The 16,772-nt window shown below is 42.1% G+C and overlaps 1 protein-coding gene across 1 annotated transcript in view; it reads left to right on the top strand.

Moving 5' to 3' along the window:
• The first annotated feature begins 262 nt into the window (after positions 1-262).
• The window catches only part of DTD1 (D-aminoacyl-tRNA deacylase 1), a 151,362-nt gene continuing 134,852 nt past the window's right edge, over positions 263-16,772 (top strand). The window contains exons 1-3 of the mRNA XM_070419857.1: positions 263-413; positions 9,686-9,776; positions 12,635-12,870. Coding sequence (XP_070275958.1) covers positions 371-413; positions 9,686-9,776; positions 12,635-12,870 — 370 coding nt within the window. The 5' untranslated portion in view covers positions 263-370. The remainder of the gene's footprint in view (positions 414-9,685; positions 9,777-12,634; positions 12,871-16,772) is intronic.

Genomic DNA, 16,772 nt, shown 5'->3' with positions numbered 1-16,772 from the left:
CTGAGTCTGGGGAAGCGAGATGAAAAGGGCAGAAACTGGTCTGGGCAGAGTTGAGTCTGGGCGCTGGTTGGGGATCCGAGGGTGGTTGCGGGGGGGCCCAGCGGCGAGTGGAGCCCGACCGAGAACGGGGCGGGTCCTATCCCTGGATCGGCTGGGTCACAGCGAGGCCACAGGTGGGCGTGGCCGGCATGGGCGGGACCAACCTATGGGAGGGCGTGGCCGACATCCGCCGGCGGTCCCCAACCTGGCCGGCCAGGGCCGCGGCGCGCACTTCCTCGTGTCGCCGGTAGAGAGCGCAGGCCGCGGAGCCGCTCGCAGAGCCCGGAAGCCGGGAGGAGCGGGTGCGGCCCTACTCGCCCCAGCCGCCGCCATGAGAGCCGTGGTGCAGCGCGTCACCCGGGCCAGCGTCACAGGTCAGTCGGGCGGGGCCGGGTCGGGAGGAGCCGCCCCTGACCCCGCGCCCGCAGTCCCGGCCGCCCCCGCCGCCGCTGTTTCCCCGCACGGTCCCCAGGCAGCTCTGTCCCCTGCGGCCCATGCGCGAGCTCGGACCCCGGCCGGGCTCGGGGCACCGCCACGGCCCCAGATCGCTGTCCTTGTGCCTGGGGGGCCGAGCGCGTCCCTGGCTGTAGAGTCTCCCCTTTGGGTTCAGGATAAACACACCTTGTGATTCTTTCTATTTCGGTCCTGAGCACAGAGTGGCAGAACCTCCGGGAACCCCCATGGCCCGTTGTTCAGTGGAGTGTTGCACAAACACGTAGGGAGCATTTCTGGAGCAAGAACATCCTCCTTTTCAACATTCTGTTTTAAATCCCCCCCTTTCCCCGGTTCCTACACGTCTTATTTTTTTATGGAGCTTGACTCCCAATAAAATGCACAGATGCGAGGAGCTGCTTGTTCCTGTGGATGAGCTCTGACAATTGCGGACTCCCACGTGACCAGCCCCGGGCCAGCTCCAGAGCGTTTCCTGCCGCAGGACATCCTCTTCCTCCCTCGCAGGACCCTGCAGGAATGGGGTCAGATCCTAAGGAATTCAGGGCGAAATGTTTCTCTTTCCCACCAATTTCCTGTGGGCCACGCCACCCAACCATTAGTCATCACTTGATCACTGTAGTCCAGCGGTTCTCAACCTTGGCTGCACATTAGAATCACCTGGGAATCTTTTTAAAATCCTGACTTCTGGGCCTCATCCTCCGGAAATTCTGTTTCTTTGTTATGGGATGGGGCCACAACATTAGTAACAAAGAAACAGAATTTCCGGAGGATGAGGCCCAGAGATCAGGATTTTAAAAAGATTCCCAGGTGATTCTAATGTGCAGCCGAGGTTGAGAACCGCTGCGCAGTCTAATTTGTACAGTGATTACTGTTAACCGGGTCCAGATGATTCATGTAGATAACGTAGGCGTTTTAAAAACTCAAACCAATGGGGGGGAAAAAAGGACACATATGTAATACCCTTTGTAATGCTTTAAGCAATAAAAAAAATAAATAAAAACAAACAAACAAACAAAAAAAACCTCAAACCAAGATAATACAGATATTTTTTAAAAAATTTAATGAATAATTTTAGATTTTTTATAGCCTTTTCTACTTTTATTGGCAGAATTATAATATTGAATATAAAATATATTCACGTAGCTCCAATATATAAATTATAATATTATTTCAGTCCAGGTATTCTCCAAGCCAGTCTATATACCAAATATGTGTTCTTGTGTCTGCAAAAATATAAATCTCAAAATAAAACAAACAAAATTCCCTAAAGAAACAGCCAAATCCAGCAAAACTATATACAGGTGTTTAGATCTGAGATTCAGTTTTTCAACTCTGCCTAATGATTTCTAAGCTCTTCTGGTAACTGGTTTTGGGAATGGCCCTGGAGTAATAGGGAATAGAATAACACATGGATTTATAGAATTTTAAAACAATTTTTAAAGATTTCAGTTAATATTTAAAGTCACTAACCTAGGATAATTCATTATTTTATTTTATTTTTTTAAATTTTATTTTATTTTATTTATTTATTTTTAAATTAAATCTTTATTGTTCAGATTATTACACTTGTTCCTCTTTTTTCTCCCCATAGCTCCCCTCCACCCAGTTCCCACCCCACCCTCCGCCTTCACTCCCCCTCCGCCCTCACCCCCCACCCCACTGTCCTCATCCATAGGTGCACAATTTTTGTCCAGTCTCTTCCCGCATCCCCCACACCTCTTTCCCTCCCAAGAATAGTCAGTCCATTCCCTTTCTATGCCCCTGATTCTATTATAATCACCAGTTTATTCTGTTCATCAGATTATATATTCACTTGATTTTTAGATTCACTTGTTGATAGATGTGTATTTGTTGTTCATAATTTGTATCTTTACCTTTTTCTTCTTCTTCCTCTTCTTAAAGGATACCTTTCAGCATTTCATATAATACTGGTTTGGTGGTGATGAACTCCTTTAGCTTTTCCTTATCTGTGAAGCTCTTTATCTGACCTTCAATTCTGAATGATAGCTTTGCTGGATAAAGTAATCTTGGTTGTAGGTTCTTGGCATTCATCACTTTGAATATTTCTTGCCACTCCCTTCTGGCCTGCAAAGTTTCTGTTGAGAAATCAGCTGACAGTCGTATGGGTACTCCCTTGTAGGTAACTGACTGTCTTTCTCTTGCTGCTTTTAAGATTCTCTCTTTGTCTTTGCTCTTGGCATTTTAATTATGATGTGTCTTGGTGTGGTCCTCTTTGGATTCCTTTTGTTTGGGGTTCTCTGTGCTTTGTGGACTTGTAAGTCTATTTCTTTCACCAGGTAGGGCAAGTTTTCTGTCATTATTTCTTCAAATAGGTTCTCAATTTCTTGCTCTCTCTCTTCTTCTGGCACCCCTATAATTCGGATGTTGGTGTGCTTGAAGCTGTCCCAGAGGCTCCTTATGCTATCTTCGTATTTTTGGATTCTTTTTTCATTTTGCTTTTCCGGTTGGGTGTTTTTTGCTTCTTCATATTTCAAATCTTTGACTTGATTCTTGCGATCCTCTAGTCTGCTGTTGGAACTCTGTATAATATCCTTTATTTCAGTCAGTGTATGCTTAATTTCTAGTTGGTCCTTTTTCATAACCTCGAGGGTCTCACTAGATTTCTTGAGGGTCTCACTACATTTATCGGTGGTCTCACCAGGGTTTTGAGGGTCTTACTAAATTTATCGGCGGTTTCTAGAAAGTTCTTGAAAAACCTTAAAAGTGTGGTTTTGAACTCTATATCCAGTCGTTTGCTTTCCTCCATTTCTGTCATTTGTGACCTGTTTCTTTGTCTCCGCATTTTTTATGCTTCCCTGTGTTGGTAGAGTGGCTTTGTGTGCTAGGTGTCCTGTAGGGCCCAGTGGCTCAGCCTCCCCAATTACCTGAGGTGGACACTCTTGGTGCACCCCTTTGTGGGCTTTGTGCACAGTCTTGTTGTAGTTAAGCCTTGATTGTTGTAGGTATCACTGGGAGGAATTGACCTCCAGCCCAATTGGCTGTGAGAATCAGCTGTGTCTGCAGTGGGAGAACTTCTGTGCTGAAGACACCCTTATGAGGCAAGACTTGCTTCAGTGGAGCTTTGGTGCTCACTGAGTCTGCCCCCTGAGTGTGTCCCTTACGGATCTAGGAGTTGTAATCTGGATGGTCCCACTCTGACCACTGGGTACACTGGCTCTTGGATCTAAGGAGGTGCTAATCTAGCCTCTGTCAGCAGGAGCTACGAGGAGATCTGCAGATTCCCCTTCCTTGTTTGGGGTTTGGAGGTGCCCAAATGAGGCCCAACTGTGAAGCAATGCAAGCTGCTGTGGGGCCTTGGGCCTTCTCTTGGAAGTTCTGGGTCTGTCTGGCCCAGCTGCAGTTTGTTAGGTACTTTTCAGATTGCAAAGGGCCAGGGCATTCATATGCAAAAGCCTCTGCCCCAGCTTGGGTGGGGCGGGGTCTCAGGGAATCAACAGGGCAGAGCAAGCAGCTATGGCTGATCCTTAGCCCTGCCCTAAGGGGCCCCGCGTCTCAGTGTCCCGGTAATCGCTGCCAGCACCTCTGAGGGAAAGCCGCCCTCGAGTTCCGAGTTCTGCCCGCTGCCAGACAGTCCAGTTTCTCCCCGACTCAGAACTGGAGTTCAGAGCAGTTGGGGGCTTGTGACTCCCTCTAGATTAAAAAAGACAGCCACGTCCTCAGTTGCCAGCCCTTGCCTCGTGCGCCTCCGTACCTCTGCACTTCCGCACCTCCTCTGAGTCTCAGTGTGCTTTTCTCTTTCCTTCTAGTTGTAGAATTTCCACTCAGCCATCCTTCCTGTGGTTCTGGATGATGTCCGTTTTGCCTTTTAGTTGTATTTTTTAATTTGTTGTGGGAGGCAGCAATTTCCGGTGTTTACCTATGCCGCCATCTTGGTTTTCTCCCGATGAAAAGGTTTTTTGCTTTATGTGGTCATCATCAACAATGACTGAACTTTGGAGAATTTCAGTTTTGATATTTTCTCTCTTGAATTTTCCATTCTGGAATATTGAAAACATGTATTCTGTGAGATTTGCTGAATAGTTTGATTTTAGTTGACTATTTAAATTATATATTTTTAGTTAAAAACAAACAAATAAACCTACCTGCCATTAAAAAGATTAAGTGTGAATTGTGGGAAGGTGTTAATAAAATGGAATTCTCTCAGTGCTAGAGGAACCTTGGGGTTAGCCAGGCCTCTGGTTGAATTGTAATGGAAAGAGATTTTTTGTTTCCTTAAAAATGTGACTGGCTCCACCGAGATGTGGCTGTAAGTTAATGACATTTCATTTCAGGAGTCTAAAATGTCGCTTCCAATGTTATGGTTGGGACAGAGTACACGATTAGGAGTCATATCTTATTATGTGACAGACTCACTTTGTGAGATTGGCAGGCAAATTTTGTTGCCTTAGTGTGGTTATTGTGATAATCTAATTTAAAAAGCTTGGTTATGAAACATTTCCAGCATATTCATTTGGTTAAACAGGTGAATAGTACGTAATCCCCATGTCCTGTCACTCAGCTTTAGCAACTAAAATCTGAACAGAATCATGGAGCATTGGGAAGAGGATCTAAAATCGATGGGCTTTAATGTGTTAATTCGGGGTGATGAACCTCAAAGAAGAGGTTCATGGGTGATGCCACTTGTACATGGAGAAACTGACCAAACATCTCAGATCTTTTCTAGCCTGGTTACCTTTTGTCTAAAATTCTCACGTTGTAAAATTTGGAAATCCCTTTGTCTATAATAAAAGACCCCTTTGAATCTCCTAATTCTTCTGTTTGTTCCAGGAGGAGGGGCAAACTGGTCTAAAATAAGAGAGCAAACTGTCATATATAGGCTTTGGGACATTTGTTTCTTATGGAGATAATACTACATTGTAAAAATGTTGAAGCTTCAGAAAAGTGATTTGAATCACTTCAACTAATGATTGTACTTTTAAAAATCTACTCTAGGAGATAATCCTAATGATAGAAAACACTTTAGAGGGATAAGAAGGCAGAGTACAGAGAATTTTTAGGGCAGTGAAATGACTGATTGAGATACTATAATGGTGGATACATGTCATTATATATGTCTTTGTCCAAATCCAAAGCACCAGGAGTGAACCCCAATGTCAACTATGGACATTGGATGATTATGGTGTGTCATTGTAGGCTTATCAGTTATAACAAATGTATCCCTGTGGTGGTGAGTCAGTCCATTGCATGGAATGCAACTGTTCTACTGAATGGCATGCAACTGTTAAAAGATGTTTAGGAAAAGCTTATAACATGGAAAATCCTAATGCAATGTTAAGAAAAAAGATGAGACACAATTTATATACAATATTTACAATAATATTTTTCTTCCTGTTTCTTATATTTTCCAATTTTTCTATAATGCATCTTTACTTTAATGGTGGATATAGCTCAATAGTCATTATTTTTTTATTTTATTTTTAAAAAATATTTTTATTGATTTTGGAGAGGAAGGGAGAGGGAGAGAGAGATAGAAACATCAGTGATGAAAGAGAATCATTGATCGGCTGCCTCCTGCACACCCCACACTGGGGATCGAACCTGAAACCTGGGCATGTGCCCTGACCGGGAATCGAACCGTGACCTCCTGGTTCATAGGTTGACGCTCAACCACTGAGCTATTCCGGCCAGGCATTAGTCATTATTTTTATTTTTTAAAATATATTTTATTGATTTTTTACAGAGAGAAAGGGAGAGGGATAGAGAGTTAGAAACATTGATGAGAGAGAAACATCAATCAGCTGCCTCCTGCACACTCCTCACTGGGGATGTGCCCGCAACCAAGGTACATGCCCTTGACCGGAATCGTACCTGGTACCCTTCAGTCCGCAGGCTGATGCTGTATCCACTGAGCCAAACCAGTTAGGGCTAGTCATTACTTTTAAACTTTTAAAACATACTTTGGGGAAAATTTAGAAAATATATTGACATTATAAGAAAGTAATATATTTTTTATGACTGAAAGATAGTTCGTTGTATATATGCACCACTTCTTTATCCATTCACCTATTTTTTGAAAATATTTTTTTATTGATTTCAAAGAGGAAGGGAGAGGGAGAGAGAGATTGAAACATCGATGATGAGAGAGAATCATTGATGGGCTGCCTTCTGCATGCCCCCTACTGTGGATTGAGCCCACAACCCAAGCTTGTGCCCTGACCAAGAATCGAACCTGGGAACCTTCAGTCCTCAGGCCGCTGCTCTATCCACTGAGCTAAACCGGCTAGGGCTTTATTCACCTATTGATGGACAGTGAGGTTGCTTCATATCTTGGCTATTATAACTAATGCTTCATTGAACATATGGATGCCTATGTCTTTTTGTTTTAGTGTTTTGGGTTTCTTCAGATAAATACCCAGAAATGGAATTGCTGGTCCTTCATTGTCTCTTGTTATATAGTCTTTGTCTTACAGTCTATTTTGTCTGGTGTAAGTATTGCTAACCCAGCTTTATTTTTTTCACTTTCATTTTTATGAACTATCTTTTTCCAGCCCTTTACTTTCAGTCTGTGTGTGTCTTTCAATCTAAAGTAAGTCTCTTGTAGGCAGCATATCTAAGGGTCTTACTTTCTTATCCATTTAGCCACCCTGCGTCTTTTGATTGGAACATTTTTTAAAAAAAATATATTTTATTGATTTTTTACAGAGAGGAAGGGAGAGAGATAGAGAGTCAGAAACATCGATGAGAGAGAAACATCGATCAGCTGCCTCCTGCACATCTACTGGGGATGTGCCCGCAACCCAGGTACATGCCCTTGACCGGAATTGAACCTGGGACCTTTCAGTCCGCAGGCCGACGCTCTCTCCACCGAGCCAAACCGGTTTCGGCAGGAACATTTTTTTTTATTGATAAAGGTATTACATATGTGTCCTTATCCTCCCATCGCCCCCCCCCCACTCCCGTTCATGCCCTCACCCCCCTGGTGTCTATGTCCATTGGTGATTGGAACATTTAATCCATTTACATTTAAAGTAATTATTGATACATATATATTTATTGTCATTTTATTATTCATAAAAAAGAATGAAATCTAGCCATCTGCAACATCATGGATGGACCTAGGGTACTGTGCTGAGTAAAATAAGTCAGACAGAGAAAAGCACTGCTATATGATTTCACTTACATGTGGAATCTAAAAAACAAAACAAACAAACAAGCAGACCAGAAACAGACTCATAGATATAAAGAACATTTTGATGGTTGCCAGAGGGATGGGGGTTGGAGGAATGGATGAAAAAGGTGAAGGGATTAAGAAGTACAAAGTTGTAGTTACAGAATAATCATGGGGATGTAAAGTACAGTATAAGGAGTACAGTCAGTAATATTATAATAACTATGTATAGTGTCAGATAGGTACTAGATTTATCAGGGGGATCACTATGTAAGTTATATAAATGTCTAATCACAAGGTTATACGCCTGAAACTAATGTAATATTGTATGTCAACTGTAATTGAAAAATAAAAAAATTATTGAAATAGAAAAAAAGAAAATACTATTTATTTTTTAAAATATATTTTTATTGATTTCAGAGAGGAAAGGAGAGGGAGAGAGAGATAGAAAGATCAATGATGAGAGAGAATCATTGATCGGCTGCCTCCTGCATATCTCCTACCGGGGATTGAACCTGAAACCAGGCATATGCCTTGTCAAGGAATTGAACTGTGTGACCTCCTGGTTCATAGGTCGATGCTTAACCGCTGAGCCACGCTGGCCTGGCCTTGTCAGGTATATTTATAGATACTGTTATCCAACAGAAGCAAACAAGAAAATGGCAGAGTTGCCTCTCTTCTAATTGGAACATTAGGTCAGTACATGATAAAAGTGAAAAAACAGCCCTGACCGGTTTGGTTCCGTGGATAGAGTGTCGGCCTGCAGACTGAAAGGTCCCAGGTTCGATTCCGGCCAAGGGCATGTATCTTGGTTGTGGGCACATCCCCAGTAATAGAAGGTGTGCAAGAGGCAGCTGATCGATGTTTCTCTCTCATCGATATTTCTAACTCTCTATCCCTCTCTTCCTCTCTGTGAAAAATCAATAAAATATATTTAAAAGTAAAAAATATATATATATTTAAAAGTAAAAAAATATATATTTAAAAGTAATCTAATAAGATTTGGCAAAAAGTTGGCCAAAAAGATTAGAAATTATGAAGCTTAGTATTTGAAGGAAGGATTCGATTTTCCATCATAATGGTGCATCTTGGCCTAAGTCCTATGCCAACACTAACAGAAGTAGAGCATACATTTAACTATAAATACATACACAAATGTTTGGACTAGGAATATATGTTCAGATATTATTTTTATGGATGAGTTGCATGATTTAAAAAGATCTGGAAATCATTGGCTTAGAATGCAGCTTTAGTACTAAACTGGGAAATAATAGTTTGCTGACTTGAAACTTAACTTTTAAAGCATGGTTTTTGTGTATAATATACATATATATATGTGTATATATATATGTATGTGTATGTGTGTGTGTGTGTGTGTGTGTGTGTGTATATATATCCCAAGTTCAAAGGCTGTTAAATCACGTTATTTACCCATATCTTCAGAAAAAAATCACTTCTACTGTCATGGTAAACAACCTGCTTTCCTATTTATAATGGTCTGGCCCTCTAGCAACTTCAGCACGAAATTATAGCTAATTTGCTTACAAACGTCAGGTGGTCATAATAATCTGGCCACTCAGTGTATTTCTCTTTTCTGGAGTAAGTAGAAAAATTATTTTATGACGTGTGTTTTCCATTTTGTGCTATGTATTGTGTTACCAGATTTGCTGATTCCAAGACAAGCAGGCATCTCTTGAGAATTAATATAGCTGAGCTGGGTTCTCTGGGCAGGAACACTTCTGTTTTTATAGATTGGCAAACTCCATCAAAGAAAGTTTCAGGTGTCTCAGCCAAGGTCACACAGATAAAAATGTGGCCCTAAAATCCTGCTTAGTGGTTGTTCACTTTAGAGCACATTCGTTCCAGATATAAAATCAGGATGGACATAAATTAGGATTGTCTTACTGCATTTACATAACTCCTTTCATTTTTGAATACCTGCTGACTTTGCCAAAGAAGTTATAAGAAGTACGTGTGATATTTGAACATTCCTGTGGCTGTTTAAAAGTGTTTCATGGCAACTATTTCGTTCTGAGTCTTTTTTATCTTTTGTTTCCTTTCCAGTTGGAGAAGAGCAGATAAGTGCCATTGGACGGGGCATCTGTGTGTTGCTGGGCATTTCTCTGGAAGATACACAGAAGGAACTGGAGCACATGTAAGATGTGAATTTCTCTTTGTTTGCTTTTTGCAAACAAAAAGCAAAGTCATTGCTCTTTGTTTGTTTTTTTAATCCTCACCCGAGTATATTTTTCCATTGATTTTTAGAGAGAGTGGATGAGAGAGGGAAAGCAGAGAGAAATATCTATGTGAGAGAAATACATCAATTGGTTGCCTCCTGCACGAGCCCTGACCAGGGCCTGGGCCGGGAAGGAGCCTGCAACAGAGGTACATGTTCTTTTTTGTTGTTGTTGTTCTTTTTAAAGGGGAGAATGATGATTTATTTATTTATTTAAAAATATATTTTATTGATTTTTTTTACAGAGAGGAAGGGAGAGAAATAGAGAGTTGGAAACATCGATGAGAGAGAAACATCGATCAGCTGCCTCCTGCACACTCCCTACTGGGCATGTGCCCGCAACCAAGGTACATGCCCTTGACTGGAATCGAATCTGGGACCCTTGAGTCCGCAGGCTGACGCTCTATCCACTGAGCCAAACTGGTTAGGGCGGTACATGTTCTTGACTGGAATCGAACCCGGGACCTTTCCGTCCACAGGCTGACGCGTTATCCACTGAACCAAACTGGCTAGGGCTAAGTCATTGCTCTTTGAATTGAATATGTGGTAGTTGTATCCTATTAGAGCCCCAGTGCACGAATTCATGCACAGGTGAGGTCCTTCTGCCTGGCCAGCAATTGGGGGCTGATCGGGGCCCTCTCGCCCAGTCCCGATTAGGGCTGATGGGGGCTGGCCAGCTGGGGAGGGACCACGGGAGGGCTCCAGGTTGTGTTTGGCCCTCTTGCCAAGTCCCACTTGGCTGGACACCAGCAGCAAGCTAACCTACCGGTCAGAACGTCTGCCCCCTGGTGGTCAGTGCACATCATAGTGACTGGTTGAGCGGTCGACTGAACGGTGACCGATCAGTCGGAATTTAGCATATTATGCTTTTATTATATAGGATATATGTGCACGCACATACACATACTAGGAACTTCAATAGTATTTTGTTCTTATAAAGTGAGCCTGTTACTTTTATCAGTTTGACATTCGATGTAGTATGGTTATCTTCATGTTTCAGATGAGGAAACGAGGAAGAGTAACCTGTCAAATGTCACCCACTAAGTGAGCAGCAGAGCAGGAGTACCACTTAGCTTCTATCCCTATTTGCTGCTACTTCTGTGAACTCTTCTCTTAATTAAAAACTGAACCTCTTTTTTTTAAAATTTTACTTTTATTGATTTCAGAGAGGAGAGGAGAAGGAGAGAAAGATAGAAACATCAGTGATGAGAGAGAATCAGCTGCCTCCTGCACACACCCCCATTGGGGATTGAGCCCACTACCTAGGCATGTGCCCTTGATCGGAATCAAACCTGGAACCCTTCAGTCCACAGGCCATGGGTCTATCCACTGAGCCAGATCAGCTAGGACTGAGCCTCTTTTCTTATGAATGGTTTCTGCTTTATAATTTGAGAAATATGATGTGGCCCTGTTAATGCATTTTAAAATGCCCAGCTGTTCATTGTGCATTAAGGATCTGGGTCTCAGGGAGGTTAAATTACTTGCCCAAAGTCACATACACATAGTTAGCAAAAAGCCCAAATCCGAATTAGAATCTAGGCTACCTGACCTGGAAGCCAGTGCTCCTTTTACTAAAGTAGGGGGTTCGTCATTGCTGTTGCCCGAATGGCTGTCTTAGTACTCAGCTTTCCCCTCCCCCTGTTTAACCAGCACCACTTGACACATTTACTTCAGATGCTAGGATCTGTTTATTCTGTCCTTTGGTGCCCAGAGCCTGGGTATAACCCCACCCAATTGTCCCTTTTGTTTAGGTTGCAAAGCCAAGTCCTACTAAGGTATTGATGACTAATAGGGATAGTTCATTACCACTTCAGGGATGTTGGTGTTTTAACAGCTCTCCCCTGGATACTTGAAACAGTAGAGTGGTGTAGTGGTTACAAACTGCGGCTCTGGGTCTGAATCTCTTTATGTCTCTGACATTCTAGAGAGTTAATACTTACCTTGGTGGTTAAGAGATTTAACTCAACAGAAGACAAACCTTGGCTGTGGAGAGGAGATGGTGAAAAGTGCCCACTACAGAGAGGACCCATATAAAGAGTCAGTGAATTACTATTTGTAGAGCCCTTGAACATGTCTTCAACAACATCCAAAAAGGTGGCTTTCCATTGGTGCAATTTCAACTTTCATGCAGGTTGTTCTTTATCATGCTCTTGAAATCTGATCTTATAAATGTTACCTGGTCTTCTTCCTTGCCAAGGTGGCTGTCCTTTGTCATCCACATGTATAGGACTTAAGGAGCATGTGACATAGTTATTAAAGTATTTTTCTCCAGATCTTTTTGTTTCTTTTTTTCCCTCCAGATCTTTTTTTATATTTGTAGTAACACTAAGTTCTCTCCCGGGTATTTGCTGAATTGTTCATTTTGAATAGCTCCAAGAAGGGGTGTACAAATGGGGCACCATTTATGCCAGTGTAAAGATTGAATTCTTCTATAAGTAATTAGAGTTGGACCCATGCTGTGATAATGGATGGTTGTCATCTTGGCCCCAGTTCCAACTGGCACTGGCTGCTGCTGTGAATTAGAGGGACCCCCCCCACACAAAAAAGGAAATCCTCAAACTACCCTGTGAGGCAGGACCACTATTACCCTGTATTACAGATGAGGAAACTGAGGCACAGAGAAGAAAAGTAACTTGCTCAAGGTCACACTTTCTCTAAGTGATGGGGTCAGCATAATGTTCTTGTTTGGCAGGATGCTGGTGACATTTGGGGGGTATGAAATGTATTGGGGGGCTTGTGATTCCTTAGGTAGCTCTCACTGCTGTTTTTCCCCTTAGGGTCCGAAAGATTTTAAACTTACGTGTGTTTGAGGATGAGAGTGGAAAGAACTGGTCGAAGAGTGTGATGGACAAACAGTACGAGGTGCTGTGTGTCAGCCAGTTCACCCTCCAGTGTGTCCTCAAGGGCAACAAGCCCGACTTCCACCTGGCAATGCCCACGGAGCAGGCAGAGAGCTTCTATAACAGCTTCTTGGAGCAGCTGCGCAAGACGTACCGGCCGGAGCTCATCAAAGGTAGGCAGGAGGGGCCTGGGACACTTTGGAGCAGGGGGACAGAGAATCTGCAACTGCAATCTTTCCTTTGTCACAAAGTTTGTTGTTATGTTTATTACTGACTTAAAACAACATGATGGCTGCTGCCACTGCTTGTTGCTATACATGTCCTCTGAATGCCCGGATACCGTTCACCCTTCTTCATTCTTTTAGTCACATTTGAAAATGCTTAGCAACCCAGAAGTGTGTTTGATGTAGTGGTGTTTTATTTTGGTCACTTACTCTACCTGACAGAAATACAATGCAAGCTACAAATGTGAGCCACATGTCATTTTAAATTTCATAGTATTTAAAAAAGTAAAAAGAAACAAGTGAAATTAATTTTAAAACTGTATTTTATTTAGCTTACTATGTCTAAAATATTATGATTTCACCATGTAATTAATATAAAAAGCTAAAATGAGATAGCATGTATATTTTGTGTACTAACGTCCTCTAAATCTGGTGTGCAGTTTATACTTACAGCACATCTCAATTCGGACCAGCCACATTTCAAGTGCCCCAAAGTGGCGAGTGTCCAATGGCTGTAATATTGGACATATAGGTTTAGGTTTTTGCCTACCTGCTTATTGTCAAGAATGCCAACCTGATTTAACTAACCAAGATTTAGTCTAGAAAATGGCTTGGTGGAATAGTGGTCCTGGTTTGTGGGAGAATTATGAATCTTTTAAAAAAAATATATTTTATTGATTTTTTACAGAGAGGAAGAGAGAGGGATAGAGAGTTAGAAACATCGATGAGAGAGAAACATCAATCAGCTGCCTCCTGCACACTCCCCACTGGGATGTGCCTGCAACCAAGGTACATGCCCTTGACTGAAATTGAACCTGGGATCCTTGAGTCTGCAGGCTGAGGCTCTATCACTATCCACTGAGCCAAACCGGTTAGGGCATGAATCTTTTTAGAAAAAATATATTTTTATTGATTCCAGAGAGGAAGGGAGAGGGAGAGAGAGAGATAGAAACATCAATGATGAAGGAGAATCATTGATTGGCTGCCCTCCTGCATGCCCCCTACTGGGGATTGAACCCGCAACCCGGGCAGGTGCCCTTGACCGGAATCGAACCTGGACCCCTTTTGTCTGCAAGCTGATGCTCTATCCACTGAGCCAAACTAACTAGGGCGAATTATGAATCTTTTAAAGAAGGCCATTCATTTCTAGTCTGTTTTCATGGGGTTAAAGTGCATTTAAGATCATCATGTTTTGCCTTGAAAAAAATTTAAATTATTGTTTAAAGCAGGGGTCCTCAAACTTTTTAAACAGGGGGCCAGTTCACTGTCCCTCAGAGCGTTGGAGGGCCGGACTATAGTTTAAAAAAAAACTATGAACAAATTCCTATGCACACTGCACATATCTTATTTTGAAGTAAAAAAACAAAACGGGAACAAATACAATATTTGTATTTGCATGTGGCCCGTGGGCCGTAGTTTGAGGACTCCTGGTTTAAAGTATTACATATGTCTCCTTTTTCCCCATTGACCTCTCCCTGGCCGTTCCCACCCCCCAGCATATGCCCTCACCCCACTACTGTTTGTGTCCATGGGTTTTGCTTATATGCATACATACAAGTCCTTTGGTTGATTTCTTAAATCCCCCCCCCCCCCCCGCACTCCCCCCCCCCCCCCCCGCCTTCCCTCTGAGGTTGTATGGTCTGTTCAATGCTTCTGTGTCTCTGGATCTATTTTTGTTCATCAGTTTATGTTGTTCATTATATTCCACAAATGAGTGAGATCATGTGATATTTATCTTTCTCTGACTGGCTTATTTCGCTTAGCATAATGCTCTTTAGGTCTATCCATGCTGTTGTAAATGATAAGAGTTCCTTCTTTTTTATAGCAACGTAGTATTCCATTGTGTAGAAATACCACAGGTTTTTAAAAATATATAGATTTTATTGATTTTTTACAGAGAGGAAGGGAGAAGGACAGAGAATTAGAAACACTGATCAGCTGCCTCCCCTCCCCACCCACTGGGGATGTGCCCGCAACCAAGGCACATGCCCCCGACTGGAATCGAGACCCCTCAGTCCGCAGGCCGATGCTCTATCCACTGAGCCAAACTGGTCAGGGCAAATACCACAGGTTTTTAATCCGTTCATCTGCTGTTGGGCACTAGGCTGTTTCCAAATCTTAGCTATTGTAAATTGTGCTACTATGAACATAGGGGTGCATTCTGATTGGTGTTTCTGGTTTCTTGGGATATATTCCTAGAAGTGGGATTACTGGGTCAAATGGGAGTTCCATTTTTAGTTTTTTGAGGAAACTCCATACTGTTTTCCACAGTGGCTGCACCAGTCTGCATTCCCACCAGCAGTGCACAAGGGTTCCTTTTTCTCCACATTCTCGCCAGCACTTGTCGTTTGTTATGTTTTGCCTTTTTTCTTCAGTTGGTTATTAGAAAAGAATGTTTAGCCTTTTTGGTAATGTACCTCAATAAGAGACCTTTCTAAGTAGATTGTTTCTTCTGCTGCCATCATATCCTTTTATAGACATCGAGTAGTTATTAGCAGTTAACTCTGTAATATTTCCTACACTTTAACTTTCTCTGGATTAAACAAATCTATGTCTCCTCTTTATTTGATTTATTTTTTAAAAATATACTTTTTTTTATTGAGAGGAAGGGAGAAGGAGAGAGAGATAGAAACATCAATGATGATAGAGAATCATTGATCAGCTGCATCCTGCACACCCCACACTGGGGATCGAGCCTACAACTTGGGCATGTGCCCTGGCTGAGAATCGAACCATGACTCCAGGTTCATAAGTTGATGCTCAACCACGGAGCCATGCCAGCTGGGCTATTGGATCTATTTTCAACTGTAAGTCATAAAAGTTGTTGCCTGATTTTGAAGCTCTGCAGCAAAGGTCCACATTGAAGTTTGTCAGCTCATCAGACTTGATCATGTTTAGAAGAGTGATATTCCTACCCACTTTGGAATGTCCTTTTACTTTAATTCTCCTTTTACTTGTGTAAAGTGTCCATTTGCCATAAGGACAAATGGATTCTATATGATCAGGACACTCCTGCCTTAAATCAAATTCCAGTCTTTACTTGGGTCCTGGTAGGACAGAATATATTTGCCTTTTCTGGAAATATCCAAGTTTAGAACTCTATTCATAAGTTTAGTCATGGATACCTTCAGTCTCTTTTTCCCACCCTGTGTCCACTGAGATCCTTGACATGGCTTTGCTGCAAATGTGTTTCTTCCCAGAATTAGGAGTTAAGGAGATCCTCTGAATAATTATTTTTCTTTGCTGAGCCAAGGATTAAATGCCACCAGCATTGTCTTCTCTGCTTGATGTGTGTAGAATCTTCCCATGTCTGAGAAATGTCAGATGTATTTTAGAATGTACTGCAGGCTCTTGAAAGGGTGAGCACAAGCAATAGCATAAAAGCATAAATGAAGGCACTTTAAATGGGAGAACATTGATGATTGTAAGGAATGATGCAGTGAAAACAAAATAGCATTCATCTAAGTCCTTAGAGTGTTGTGTGCATTATTGGGTGCTTTGTGTTCCTAAAAATGTCTTTTACTGCTTGAAATGATGTGTATTTTATCCAGGTAATTATATGAGGTACCTGAAACAATGTACTGTAGACAATATAATTTTATAATGGATCAGAATTTAAGCTCATGGGATGTGATACATCTGATCATTTTGATAAAAAATTGACATGCATTGTACAAAGAATTTTAATTATAATTTATTTCAAAACCCTTTGGACTTTCAGAAGCACTACAGTAATATCAATTTGCTCTTTCAGCTTTTTATCTCTTTTACTAGAGGCCTGGTGCACAAAAATTTGTGCACTCGGCGGGGGGGGGGGGTCCCTCAGCCCGGCCTATGCCCTCTTGCAGTCT

The sequence above is a fragment of the Myotis yumanensis genome, unplaced genomic scaffold, assembly GCF_028538775.1.
Source record: "Myotis yumanensis isolate MYYU_CA2020_CCGP unplaced genomic scaffold, mMyoYum1.0.hap1 SCAF_7, whole genome shotgun sequence".
Lineage (NCBI taxonomy): Eukaryota > Metazoa > Chordata > Mammalia > Chiroptera > Vespertilionidae > Myotis > Myotis yumanensis.
This window is presented reverse-complemented; position numbering and strand designations above follow the sequence as displayed.